Source organism: Cajanus cajan, chromosome 3 (assembly GCF_000230855.2).
Source record: "Cajanus cajan strain Asha chromosome 3, NIPB_CcT2T_4, whole genome shotgun sequence".
Classification (NCBI taxonomy): Eukaryota; Viridiplantae; Streptophyta; class Magnoliopsida; order Fabales; family Fabaceae; genus Cajanus; species Cajanus cajan.
The window spans coordinates 64,179,924-64,194,674 of NC_138519.1; the positions used below are offsets into that span (position 1 = coordinate 64,179,924).

The 14,751-nt window shown below is 33.1% G+C and overlaps 1 protein-coding gene across 2 annotated transcripts; it reads right to left on the reverse strand.

Moving 5' to 3' along the window:
• Positions 1-8,427: 8,427 nt before the first annotated feature.
• On the reverse strand, positions 8,428-14,361 carry LOC109817498 (protein FAR1-RELATED SEQUENCE 6). Of its 2 annotated transcripts, none has more exons than XM_020382758.3 (2): positions 14,243-14,361; positions 8,428-10,709 (listed from the first exon to the last, which is right to left on the reverse strand). In XM_020382758.3, exon 2 carries the CDS (start codon positions 10,707-10,709, stop codon positions 8,697-8,699), a length of 2,013 nt encoding a protein of 670 aa, XP_020238347.1. In that variant the 5' UTR covers positions 14,243-14,361; the 3' UTR covers positions 8,428-8,696. The 2 variants fall into 2 exon arrangements, with proteins under 2 accessions (XP_020238347.1, XP_020238348.1); XM_020382759.3 differs by having other exon boundaries at positions 14,216-14,327.
• Positions 14,362-14,751: the final 390 nt, after the last annotated feature.

Consider the following 14,751-nt stretch of genomic DNA (forward strand, 5'->3'; position numbering starts at 1 on the left):
TTGTTCCTTGAGCTGTCCGAGCTCCTCGTTGGGGCACGATTTCTCTCCTCTAGGTCTTCCATAGCTTTTATCTTTTGAGCTCGTGTGAGTACGGAATGTTGAAAAGCCACCTTTAAGGGATAAGATAATTTCCTATTAAGCTTATTTAAATGATAATGCATGAAGGAGGTTTCTCAACAAAGACTTGGTGGCCACTCCTTTGAACATGAGATCAAAGTGTCCCTTTTTGTAATTTTTTACGATGTAACAAAGGTCACACTAATTGGAGTTCATCAGTCTTTGTGAGAAATCTCCTTGTGATCGTAGGAATGTATGTAGTATGCATGTCCCTCCTCTTTACTCTCTCTTTTATATATTTTTTTATTTTTTATTTTTTATTTTGGAAAATGCATGATGCCCCCCCCTTTTTTTTTTAGTAAAAAAAAGGGATGTATGATTCTCACATATTTTATTTTCACACTAGGTTTTCTCTCGCATGATAATGCATTTTTATTTTTTTTATTTTGTGTTTTTCTTTACCGTAGGGGAACTATAAAAATAAATGAATGGTTTGAATAAACAAAATGCAACAAACATGTGTTCATACAATCCACAAGCAGTCGCGTATAAATCCATGGTATGTGGTCCCTGTTAAGAAAAGTGCATTGTATAGGGCGGTCCTAATCATCCTCACTTTGGTCTTAAGGTCCCCAAGGTGCCCCCATTATAGGGACCCAGTATCTCTGTCACCGTCACCTGGCAAACTCTAAGGTCTGTCGCAGTATTTCAGGCTAGAGTAACCGGTTATCACCTTGAGTGTGATTTCCGACAAGGCTCGCAGGCTCCAAGGCCAAACTTGGGCCGGTCGTACGTCAACCACTCCCTATATTTAATACCCTCATGCCCCCGGGTGTAGGGGAAACTGTTGTGTGCTATGGTTTGTGTGCAGTTGTTAATTCAAACAGATGCATAATTTAAACAAACAAACATATATTAAAGCCAAACAAATAAAACAAATAAAGTAAAGGGGAAAAATATTTAAATTATTATTTTTATTTTATTAACTTCATCAATTAAATGGGCCTGACCCTCTTTAAACGTCCCCAGTGGAGTCGCCATCTGTCGCAACCCGAAAATTTCCGATCTCGCGACGTATGGTTTAGACATCCTTTTAAAAGTCTCATTAATTAAGGGATGCCCGGACACCAGACTAATCCTTAATTAATGGTTTTTGAAAATAGGTTCATGGAGTCGCCACCAATATTTTACTCAAAACATTGGAAAAAGAAAAGGTTTTTTAAAGATCCAACTATGGCCTTGATAACCAGAATTGGGTTCGGGAGTCGGTTACGTGTAGGGAAGGTATTAAGCACCCCTACAGCGCCCTCAATTGGTACCCTATGATGAAGTTAACATTATAAGAATTAATAAATTAAATATTGAATCCCCTCTATTAATATTTTATTTGCATGCTTAAAATATAAATCATGCTTAAAATATAAATTAAGCGATTAACCCTAAAATATCTACATTATGACGTTTATTATAACAAAAAAAAAAGATAAAGATAAGAAATAAAAGGAAGAGAAGAAGATTAGCTGAAATACCTCTTGAACAAGCTTTATTGAATCTTCAAATATGAAAAAGGTGCTTTATGACGACCTTTCACACTACAGTATGTCTCACAAATCTCCAGAAATACAATAGGGGAGAGAGAGAGTATAGAGATGCGACACAAATCTCAAAAAATATAATAGAAGGGAGAGAAATAGAGAATTTTCGTGCTCAAAGGAGTCTTATTCGAAATTTCTCTGGCCGCCCTGAGAACTGTGCCCGAAGCTTCAATTTATAGGAACCAAAAGGGGCCAGAACGACCCGTTCCAGATTCGGAACGGCCCGTTCTGGCCCAATCATTATGGGCAAATTTCGTACCCTGGAACGGCCCGTTCTGAAAACGGAACGGCCCGTTCTGGGGGACCAGAACCGTTCTGGGGTACAAAATTTTGGCCTTTGATGGGGGTTTGGAACGGCCCGTTCTGGTATGGAACGGCCGTTCCAACCTACAATTTTATGCCTTTTTATGAGTCTAGGAACGGCCCGTTCCAAATCCAGAACGGCCCGTTCCGGACTTTAGAACGGTCCGTTCCGATTTTGGAACGGCCCGTTCCGGGCTACTAAAACCACCTTTTTTTTGGCCTTTAGGCCTTCTGATGTCCTGTCTTGTTGTTTGCCTGCTTCGAAAGCTCCTTCCCTTCATAACGGAAGTCCATTTCTTTGTTTGTGTGCCCCCCGGACGAAATTGGGTGTCTACAGGGGGGAGGGAGAGAAAGAAAGAAAGAAAGAGAGAGAGAGATAAAGAGAGAAATATTTGTTACAACTTAGGAACCAATTCTTAATCAAAACAAGCATGCAACGTGCAACTAAAGGTATAAGAACCATAAAATAAAAACTAGATTAAAAGTGGAGCATGACATATTATTTTCTCAATATAAGGAATCTTCCTAGTTTGAGTCTTACATCTAGTATATATGAACATCCACCTAAGAAAAATATGAAGACTTAATTTTCTTGAGCCATATTACCTTTAAGTAGGCTTTGGAACCTGACACAAATAATGTGTTGATTTTGAGTTCTAATTAGTAGTACGCATTACAACCTTGTACATGTATCTTGTTTTGTGGGTGTGACTTAGATATTTGTCTATATCTCACATTGGCAGCTTCACCACCACACTCACTAGATGAATCTTTCAAAGGGTGACATATGATCCTCACTCCCACAATTATTCTGGTTAGGTTCATTAAAAGATATTTATTTTGTTTTTATTAAAAAGGAAAAAGTATATAAAACCTTGTAATTGTCGTAATTTAAAAAATTACGCATCACCATAAGAATAGGAACCAGAACATCTCCATTCATGGAATTGCCATTCACATAGAGTTGGATATTCATTGTTGTAACTAATTAATAGACTTAAATCTTCTTCTCTTCAACGATTTAGTAAGTGTTGACACATAATTTTTTTCTTTATAAGTGGATCTGCAAATTTCCTCTAACAAATAACTTCACTCTCTGAAGATGTATGTACTTAAACATACTCATTTAAGTATCAAAATTATATGAACAACATAAAGTGAGATATAAAAGGATAAAAAATAACATTAATTGATTTATCCAACATTATCTTATTTTTTCACAAAAATTTTTTGCAAGTGTTTTCCTCTTTCCAAACATAAAAGTCATAAAGTGTATATGCTTTTCAATTTCATTGTCTAGCTTTCTTACTCTGTCAACATTAAACTATGGAACCATTAGTAATCATCCTTCCATTAGTTACAAATCAATGAAAGTAACAAGTTGTAAATCAAATATGATTATAAAAAAAATTAATTCACATTGGGCATAGAAGTTTCAATATCACAAACTTTCACGGTTAAAAAAAACATGCAAACATAATGGTTAAAAAAACATGCAAGCATAATATTTAGAAATAGAAAGAATATTATTGTATCAAAATAAATATTTTTGGTTACCATGATAAATAATTCGATAAATAAAATTTTGAATTTAAAATTACTTTTTTTAAATACTAAAACATGTTTACACAACTAAAAATCATGGGAGCATTAGTCTTATCTCAAGGTCATCATGGGTGTGTTGTAATTATGTTATCCATTATTGATACTCTTTGTTTCTAAACTTCTTTCTTCATGACAAAGTACTTTAATTCCATATGTTTAACATCTTTAGAGTACTTGTCATTCTTAGAGAGAAACACTGTTGTAGAATTATCAAAATACGTTTTCAATAGCTTGACAATACTATCAACAACCTCAAGCCTTAAAATAAAGTTCCACGACCAATTAGCCTAAATTGTAGCCTCAAAACATGCTACAAGTTCAACTTTCATGGTCGATGAAGCAACAATTGATTATTTTGCCCTCTTCCACGATGTTGCTCCTCCAGCTAAGATAAATACATAACCAAGAGTGGATTTTCTTGAATCCACACATCTAGCAAAGTTCGAGTCTAAATATCCAATCACCTCAAGCTGATTAGACCTCATATATGTAAGCATGTGATCTTTCATTCCCTATAAGTATCTCAAAACTTTCTTCACAGCTTTCCAATGTTTCATTCCCAGGTTATTTTGATATCTTCTTAACATTCCAACTAGAAAGCTTATATCTGGTTGAATACATCCATATGACCAATCATGTCCATTGGGTTATCATTCTCTACCTTTATCCCCATATTTTCACATGATTACATAATTTATTCTCCAAGACAATTTATTGCAATCATACCACCATCATTCAACATTTTTCCTCTACCACATCAAAACAAAGATTATTAAATTATAACCAATTTTTATCATTTACATCTAAATTAATAATTTTTATTTTCATGATAAATATTTTTTATAAAAGTATTTTAATTTAGAATTAGGTTTTTCTCTCTAATATGTATTATTTATCAATGAAATGTAAGTTTTAGTTTTCTAAGACTATCAATTATAGAGAAATAAAAGAATCTTTGAAATTCATATTTCTCACATAACAAAGGAATAATGTGTACCTTTCTGCTTTATGAGAATCTTCTTGAACCTTGGAACACTTTGATCTTCTTGAGAGAAGAAAGAAATCAAGTTTTCACTACCTTTGACTCTTCCTTCAACCCTCTTTATCTTCTATGATGGTTAGCATTTGAGATAATACTTTTCTATCATGAGAGAGACCTTGTTTCACGTTAGTGAATATTTATAACCCCTTAAATTGTTATTCCCATCAAATAATAATTATATTCAAAACTCGCTTCATTAAGCCTATTTACAATTTATTCCTTAATTATTTATTTATTAGTCTCTTTATACCTCACATGTCCCTCACACGAGATACAATTATCTTACATTCTCCCACTTGGCTCATGTGACATTTCTCATAACATACAAATAAAAAAATTAATTAAACTAACATAATGCGCATTAAAATGACTAAATCATTTTATACATTGGGATCGTCATAATTTAATAATTAAGAATATGAACTAATTTGAGTCATGACGGTTGTAATCACTTTAATCGACATAGTCTCTTTCATGTACTACAAACTAGTTTTCTCCTTAATATGATCATTAATAAGAAGCAAATAATTAGTCCAACATAATGTCTTTATTCAAGATATTATTTGTTTACATTACTTTAACACAAATATGCATGCAACCATAGAAAACATGTTTAATGAATTTTTAATTACACTTTTTGTGGAACTGTACTCCTACTGATTTCACCATTTTTAATGAATTTTGCATTTCCAGTTTTAACGATTCTCATACTAGATTAGGGAAATAAAACATATACCCTTTTGATTTTTCATAATAACCAATGAAATATCCATTGATTTTTCTTGCATCCAATTTCTTTTCTTACGGATTGTAAATCCTTATTTTTGCTTGACAACCCGAAACATGCAGGTGCCTTAAACTAGGTGTCCTATCAACCTGTAGTTCAAAAGGTATCTTTGGAATTTCCTTACTATGAATCCTATTTAACAAATACATGACAATTTTCAAGGCATACATCCACAAATATATGGGTAAAGTTGAATTACTTAACATACTTCTAACCATATCCATTAACATTCTATTACTCCTTTCTAATACACCAGTTTGTTGTGGTGTACTTGTCATCATGTATTGTGCACAAATGCCACGTTTCTAAAAGTGTTTAGCGAATGGACCTGGGTGTTGTCTAATTTCATCATATTTTTCGTAATACTCATCACCTCTATCAGATCTTACAATTAACTTTCACCTTTTTATCTAATTATCTTTCTATTTCATTCAAATAAACTTCCAAGGCATCCAGTACTTGAGACTTCTCATGTGGTAGATAGACATAATCATAATGTGAATAGTCATCTATAAAGTTAATGAAGTATTTTTCCTTTCTGAAAGAATTGACATTAAAAAGTCCATATATATCGGTATGCACAATTTCAAGAAGCTAAGTGCTTCTTGTAACTCCTTTCTTTGTTTGTTTTGTTTGTGTTCTTTTAATACAATCTACACAAATATTTAGACCCGTAAAATCTAGATTTAGAAGAATTCCATTCTTTATTAATCTTTCTATTTTTTCTCTAGACATATGACCCAAACTTTTATACCTCAAGAAAGTAGAACATTCATTTACTAAACTACATTTAGTACCAATGTTATGATGTAGAGTTAAGAGGATTTCAATATGCAAACCATCTAAACTCAATTTATATAAACCACCACAAAGAATACTAGTACTAATGAGATGATAATTCTTAAATAAACTGAAACATCCATTAACAAAATTAAAAGAGTATCCGTTAACATCAAGTTTAGATAATGAAACCAAGTTCCTAAATAAACTAGGTACATAAAGAGTTTCCAATAAATCTAAATAATGTCTAGTGTCAAGAATTAAATGATAAGTCTCAATTGCTTCTACTAGAGCTTACACTATATTCTCCATGATTACGAACTTATCACTTAGGCTTTATGGTTTGGATTGTAATGAATCCCTGTATTGTATTAGAAACATGAGTCGTACATCCATAATCAATCCACCATGTATTATGGGGAAATTTAGTTAAATTTGATTCAAAACATACATAAGCATTAAACTTATCTTTCTTTTCAAACAAAGCCTTACGTTTTAGGCAATCATTCTAGAAGTGTCTAGATTTCCCACAAAAATGACAATTATTACCCTTTGATGTTTTCTTTTTCATTTTCCGCAAATGCCTCACTAATTTTTAATCGCCATTTGCCCTTATCATGTTTCTTTACAAATTTCTTTCAAACTCTTTGATTTCCTTGGTGGCTTACATAGTGAATTGAGTGACTTCCCTGATTCATAAGCCTCGTTTCCTCCTAAACTAACATACTGTGCAATTCATGCACATTTGATTTGTCTTTCATGGTATTATAGCTCATTTGAAATGGGTCATACTCAGTTAGTAATGAGTTAAGAATAAACAATACAAGTAAGTTCTCATTCACAATCATTCCCAATGACTTAAGTCTTGTTACAATATTTATCATCTCAACAACATGCTCATAGTGGTTAGTGTAATCATTATTGTCCTAACAAACGACTTATCAATTGTTTGAGAATGTTTTGATCGAGTGAAATTAAATTTGAGATCATTAAGAAAATTAGGCCTCAAATTCAAAATTTGTAAATGAAAAGAATTTAAAAAAAAATTACATTGAAAACAATCATTTAGATTCTCTGTTTAATAAGTAAATTTAATGAATATTTTGTACTAACAACTTAGTTTAAAAAACAAATGTCACAAACTTAATAATTATATATTTTAATAGATATTATTTTAAAAATATATTTAGAATGATTTCTAATTAATTATATACAATCCTTTTTACACCAATTATATACAAATCTTAAAGCTGGCCGTGTTTTAAAACTGAACTCATACTTTTATCCAAAAAGAAATAAACTGAACTCCTACTAAAATGACGTATTGTGATGTTGACATTTCTTTTTGAAGGGGAAAAAAAGTATCAATGCTACACCCTTTTTAACGTGATATTTTCAACTCATACTTCTATCATTAGGTAAAAGTTAAGCATCTAATTTAATGATATGGGCCTCATCATTTAATTAATAAGACTCACACATCTTGATTAATAATAAAATGTGTTCAAAAAAAAAAAAAAAAGGTATCATACGCGTCTTGCTAGCATTATTCTTTTTGGAATTTTTTTTCATCTAATGTAACATTGATATTAGCCCGTGAGTCCGTGACTAAACATGAACTTGCATGTCTTCAAATACGAAATGAAATTTGAAATCCAAATTTTATCTTGAAATGAGTATTAACTTAATTTTTATGATATTTGAATCTTAAACATAATATTCAACTTACTTTGGTTTTAAAATAACTTTAAATAAAATCTTAATTGAAAAACCTTTTTATTTAACTAAATCAGTAAACTTTCTTACAAGTAAAATCCAAAATATGCACTAACCACTAACTTGAGTTAGCACAAGTGAAGAGAAACTCATCTCTCTTAACTAAGTAATCAAATACCTATTCGTGGCTCATGCGATTGCAACACATTGTCTGATAGCCTCAATATGTTAGTCTTACCTACTCACTGATTACGCAATGCATGTATAGTAGTTGGGTAAAATATTTTCTTTTGATTATCAATACCATTTTTATCCTTTAAAGGCCATTGCAAGCTGTAATCTGACATGGAATGACTTAATAGTAAACATATGAACTATTTTAGTATTTTGGAATTACGAAAGAGACATCTTTACCTCTATTCAATCGATCATGAATTGTTTAGAGGAGATCTTCAAAACAAAGCTAGCTGACTGACCGAGGGCAAAAACTGTATCCCAAAACATAAAAATGCTAACGAAGTTTCAGGGTACCTTTACGCAGGTTACATTTAAACAAACACTGAAATTTAAAAGGGTTGATGATTATAATAATGCCTGATACAATTTAAAGGCAGGCGAAAAGCTAGAATGCTTGCATATGTCTTAACATCAACATAGTTCAAATCATTTAAAAGAAAATGGTATGTTATTGGCACTAAGGCACTGGCTTTTCATTTTATACAATCACCAGTAGCACAAAAGCTTGAATAAACCAACCGCGGGAGAGAGTTATAAACAGTCAATTATTGTAACTGGGAATAAGGATCTTGTATTATTTGTTTACATTGTTATTGTCCTCTATTTCAAACTTTTCTAACAACTCCTCCAGTTCTTTTAAAGCAACCATATAATGCTCTTGTGACTGTGCCCCAACTTCTAACACTGGAAGAGCATTGTTAAACAGATGAGTATACAAGAGCACAGGGTTGTAAGTATCGATATTACGAGAGACATGGAATTGATTAAACGTTTGCTTAAAATCCCTCTTCCAACGGTGCAGGATGTACCGAGATGGGATTCCCTCAACACCATTATAATTGAGAACATTTAATGCATGTCTGCACAGATATCCTTTGTAATTGAACAAACTGCAAATGCAACGAATATCCAATTCTGTAGTTTCGTATAAAACTTCAAAACTTTTAATTCCCTTCTCATTCCCCTCAGCTTCAACTCTTTCTTTCACAATGTATGTTATTATAGATCCATTGACATTTACCTGTCTTGTGTTGAAGCAAGAGTACATGCCCTCAACCTCAGATTGAAACTTTTCAAAGATTTCTTTTGTATACACCTTTGCAAGCTGGACCTCAAAATTACATCTCGTTTTCAATTCAAAGTTTGCATTTCTAGACTCCAAATCCGCCATGGCTTCTTTCAAGTGCTTCCTGTGCAGAGCTAAGTCATACTTGTCAAGAAATTCCTTAAAGGATGTGTGTTTATGCACATATCCATCAAAAAATGCAGTCAGGCCCTCAGTTTCTTTAGTTGGGATCAGTCCTATAAAAAAAGCATCTTTCAGGTAAACAGGAACCCATAGGTGCCTATCTCTATACAATGTCTGAAGCCACTTGTTATCTCCCAGTCCATGACATTTAATCATATCACCCCAAGAAGATTCAAACTCGACTATCTTTAATGACTCGTAGACAGCATTATACAGCTGTCTCTTGATTGCTTCATATCCTTGTAACCCTCCCAACTTTTCTGGAACTCTCTGCATGATATACTGCAAAGAATAACAATGATGAGCATGAGGAAAAACCTGAGCAACTGCAATTTGCAATGGCTTGCACTGATCAGTAATAACAACATGTGGAGGACGACCAAGCATACACTTAAGCCATGCCTTGAATATCCAGACAAAATAATCCACTGATTCATGTCCAAGGAAGCCACAACCCAATAGTACAGAATGTCCATGATGATTTACACCAACAAATGATATCAAAGGGATCTCATATTTGTTTGCAAAACAAGTTGTGTCTATTGTAACTGTGTCATTAAAGTAATTAGAAGCAACCCTTGACCTGGAATCAGCCCAGAAAACATTTTTTAGGTGCCCACCATCATCAATATCAAACAAGTAAAAGAAATTTGGATCGGTCAACTTCATTCGGCAAAAATAATTGTATATAGCACTGGCATCCCCTTCTCTAAGTTCCAAATATTTTAATTTATCAAAATTTGTGTCATGGCTTTCTTCAAAATTTGAGTAACCATTGTAATCAATATCCATGAAAGTTGTTCGATACAACTTGATGGTGTGCACTTCTGTTACGGGCTCTGGAGGTGGTTGTGATTTGCTGGCTTCAAGGATCATTTTCTTGTGTGACTTGTAAAACCGTTTGCTCTGTGGACTCACTTGATGGTTGTGCTGAAGCTCAACTTCCACTATTCTCCATCTCTTGGACTCAACCATTCTAATCACTATCATTGCAGGACAACCAGTTCTTGTTTCTGGCCTTGGATTATTGGCTTCACTTTTTTTCTTAAAACCAGCACTACTGCAGCTAAGTTTTGCCCTATAGCGCTCTTTTTTCTTTGATCTAAACCATGAATTGCTCACTCTGATGCCAAAGCCTTGTTCCCTTGCATAGATATTGTAGAAGTTGTAAACTTCTTCAAAGGACTCAAACTCCAGACCCACAGATGGAAGTGGAGAGTTCGTGGGTTGTGAGTTTAAAGATTCAAGATCATGTTCTGCTACAGAAGAGTTCCCCTCAACATCAACCTCATCGTTTTCATTGAAAAGTGGCTCACTATTCAGACAGACTTCTTCCATCTAAAAGAAAAATCAACAGAATTAAAGAAAACATCACATCAATAAAGGTTACTGCTTACTACTATGCCATATAACCTTTGGCAATAAATGCATAACAAATATTTTGTATCGGTAAAGAAAATTTGTCAACAGAGGAAGGAGGGAAAGTATAAATAGGGGCAATTAAGATATCCTCTTCACAAGAAAAAAAAAAAAAAAAAAAAAAAAAAAAGAGTAAAAAAAGGAACACAAGAAACTTGACTAAAACAAAGTTGCTCACTCTCTGTCTGCATATCAGAAATAACACCTCCTTTGAAACAGTTGTGAGCAAAACTCCAGAAGCAAAAAAAAATTAATCATATCCCCAAACATGTTAAAGGGAAAAAGACACCCTTAAAAATGAAACCATTTAGGCAGAAAAAGTACTGTATCAACTACATACTTCCAGAAAATTTTAGCCTAATATCATTTACCAAAAACCTTTAAATGAGCCATCGGAAACTACTCTGCAGTAGGATGCACACACACACAACCAATGCTCACCCAAAACCTTGAAAAGGTTGCTCCAAAGGAGCAAAAGCACCTAACAAAGCAAGAATAAAGGGACCTACTGCTTCTGAACTAGACCCACACACAACAGACTTGTCTGTAGAGACTAGGAAGGGAAGTGTGAGACCTATGAATATCTAACGAGTCATTTGTATTGATCCTGATAAGAACCACTGTCCAAATAACATTCTTGATCATAGAGAGAGCCTTGGGACTTTTCAATGGGTTTGTCAAAAAGAATGAGTGAGTATTTTGTTATTGACTTATTACACATGTATACATAGATTCAAATATGAACACTGCTTGCATTTCCTAATCAATAATATTGGCATATACATGCATATATTTGCATGTGTGCTAGAGCACATGATTCATAGTTGTCAAATGGTGGTATGACCCCACCATAGTTTTGATGTCCACCACCATTCATCACCCACTTTGAAGTGCCTTTTTCCACTTCATGTTTTGCAGCTGCCGGCTGTCATTGCCATGGTGCCATGGTGAACGTGAACCCTTTTTTAATCATATTTTAAAGAGTTTTGAATGGGGTTTAGTTATCTACGCCCACTCTTTCCTGGGACAATTGCCACTCATCCTCTCCCTCCACCATGCAATGGCAATTCCAGCTCCAACAACCCAAACTCCAGTGACCAAAGTCTAAATGAAATCTCTTTTTTTTCCTTCCTTTTTTCTGTTTTACTTGTCATCTGTTCTTATGTCTTCTCTATTCTTCATCTTCTCTTTTTTCTTCACAACCTCTTCTCTATGTTTCTTTTTTTGATTCCTGCTTTTTTATCATGTTTTTGTCACCATCTTTGTCCTTCAATTTTTTCACCCTCTTGTTTTTCTCCCTTTTTCTGTTTTTCTCATTTTCTTCATCTATTCTTTTTTCACTTCATTATCTCCTTCTCACTTCTAGGACATATTTAGTCGTGTAGCATTTATCTTTTCTTGTTAGTTTTGTTATGAGATTTTATGCTAATACATTACGAGCTTTTGATGAATATATTTCTAAAATTTTTATCCTCATATATGTAACTTTGTATTTACTATTTAAAAGATATTTGTGTGAGTGAATGTGTATTATATTTTTTTAATTCAGCTGCCATGCTTCTGTTCTTTTGTTACAACACCATCCACCATATTGTATGGTGGATTTTTGGCTTTCTGCCATTGATTGCCATCCACACTTGATAACATTGATGTATGTATGCAATTTTATGAATTTTTGCTATTTTTGGCTTTTTTACAACAGATTTAACAGGATACAAAATGTGTATAATAAATCCAATTTATGCAAAATAAAATTGTGTCCAGTACCATGCTGACTCAAATATTGATTCTAAGTATAAATACATGGTATCTACAATTCAATTACTTAAGGTATCTACAATTTAATCACTTACAGACACAGATCAAGTTAGCACACACCAGTATGCGCATAAATCGTGCATAAAGATTGCCAAGATGGACATGTTTCCGAAAGTGGAACGGGTAAAAGCCTGAAAGCCCTCTTCTGCTGGTTTTGGTTCAGTACATAGTCCAACACAGTACTCTTAACAAATTAAAAAAATAAAAAATAAAAAATAAAAAAAACTAAAAGATCAGAAGGAAGATACAGAGCTTTCACACCATGCTATATGCCACAACAATGACATATTTGGCAACTAAAATTTCAATTATATGATAAAGATTGTGAGAAAATAAGGTAACACATTATGATTTAGTTTTGTCAAAGTTCATCAAGCAGTCTAGTGAAATAAGACAGAACCTATGAAGCACAAACACGTGGACGTTCCAAATCATAAAGGTTGTAGGACACGAGCGTGGTGTGTGCATCGTTGAAAATTTAAGGAAAAAGTTTTATAGTTCATAATTCCATATATGTTAGATTCAAGGTTGCAATATCTTGATTTATGTCATATGTGCCAAAATGAAACGAATAAGTTGGGGAAAGAAAAATGCATTCCTGCCTTATTCTTTTCTATTACTAAAAAAATGCTCAATAGTTTAAAACAGACCCTATTTTTTTTTTCTGATTTTAATTTGTTGTGTCCCACTATGTATTAGCCATCTAGGAGCTGAATATTTTCTTTTAAAATGGATTAGTCACTCGCATGGCGGGCACATGTTGTCAATTTATTGTGTCCAACATGCCTCACCACACCAAAATGGCGTGCCTGCTTTATAGGCTGGAATGAAAAGCCAATAATATTGCCTTGAAGGGAAATAATTCAATAACAGGGATTTAGACAATGTCAATAAAGCAAGTTTTGGCAATCAACAAAACATACTGGAGAAACGAAGGGTTTTGCTTATTAAATATAAAGGGGATCCATTAACTACACAGATGTTTGGGTGCTTGATGGAAAATAAGGAAACAAGGGTAAGGCTATATACATCTAACTCTCTCCGACTACACAATAGCAGGAACGTCGTCCATTGCAATGTATTTTGAAAACATAAAATCCCAACCAATTTCATTTAAAAATCTACACTGTAGAGCCAAAATGTAGCTATTAAGTTGCTAACTTCCTATGAAAACTTACCACTGTGACTATTTCTAGGGTGGATAAAACACTTGATGAACAATTTAGTCAGTAATTTAAAGTCTGTTTGGAGACAAATTAGAAGCGCTTTTCGGTGCTTCTCTGCTTGAAAAAAAAAATTATTTTCAACAAAAAAGCTCTCAAAAACTTACTTTTCTAAGCTTGTATCTAAAGAGAGACTATATCAAGTATAGAAAACATCAAATTTAGAACTTGTAAAGCCAAAAAGTGAAGGTGGTAAGTTTATTATGCCTATGCTAGTGTTTTATCAAAATCTAGACCGTTTGATCAGTGCACCTTGATCCTAATTTTCCCTGTGCTCAGTACAGCCATCAGAATCCAAAAAAGCATTGAAATTGAAAAGCATGAAGGGAATTAGGAGTAAATGAGTGAGAACTAAACATTGTAAGCAGTGGAATTGAAAGATACCTATTTTTGGTGAACATTGGGTTTTACCTTTTTCGCGCATCACACTCCGGTGGCAGGGTCAGCGCTGCTCCTTACTCTTCTCGACGGTGGCAAAATAAGCATGCGTTCCCACCATCTTTTTTATTCACTTCAATTTATTATGTATTAATAATTTAAGACAAATGTAATTCATCATACTAAAACTAAAAATTGAAGAAGTTATTATAATTTCACATATATAACTTTATAATTATTTTTTTATTAGAGAAGATATAACACAACAATTACTTTTTATATAATACTAATAGAATGTAAATAAAAAAGAGATAATTAATATTATATAAAAAAAAAGTTAATATGATAATTATTTTAAAATAATTTTTTTAATATAACACTTATTATGTATATAGTACAGTACTAACAACCGAAAGAGTCTTTACTTCTTACCCTATTAACTAATGAGGATTTTTTTTTTTTGCAGTAAAAAAAAAAAAATTTAACAACTAACTAACATAGTGGCGCTTTACTTGGTTGGCATCATAAAGAACCCATTTGAG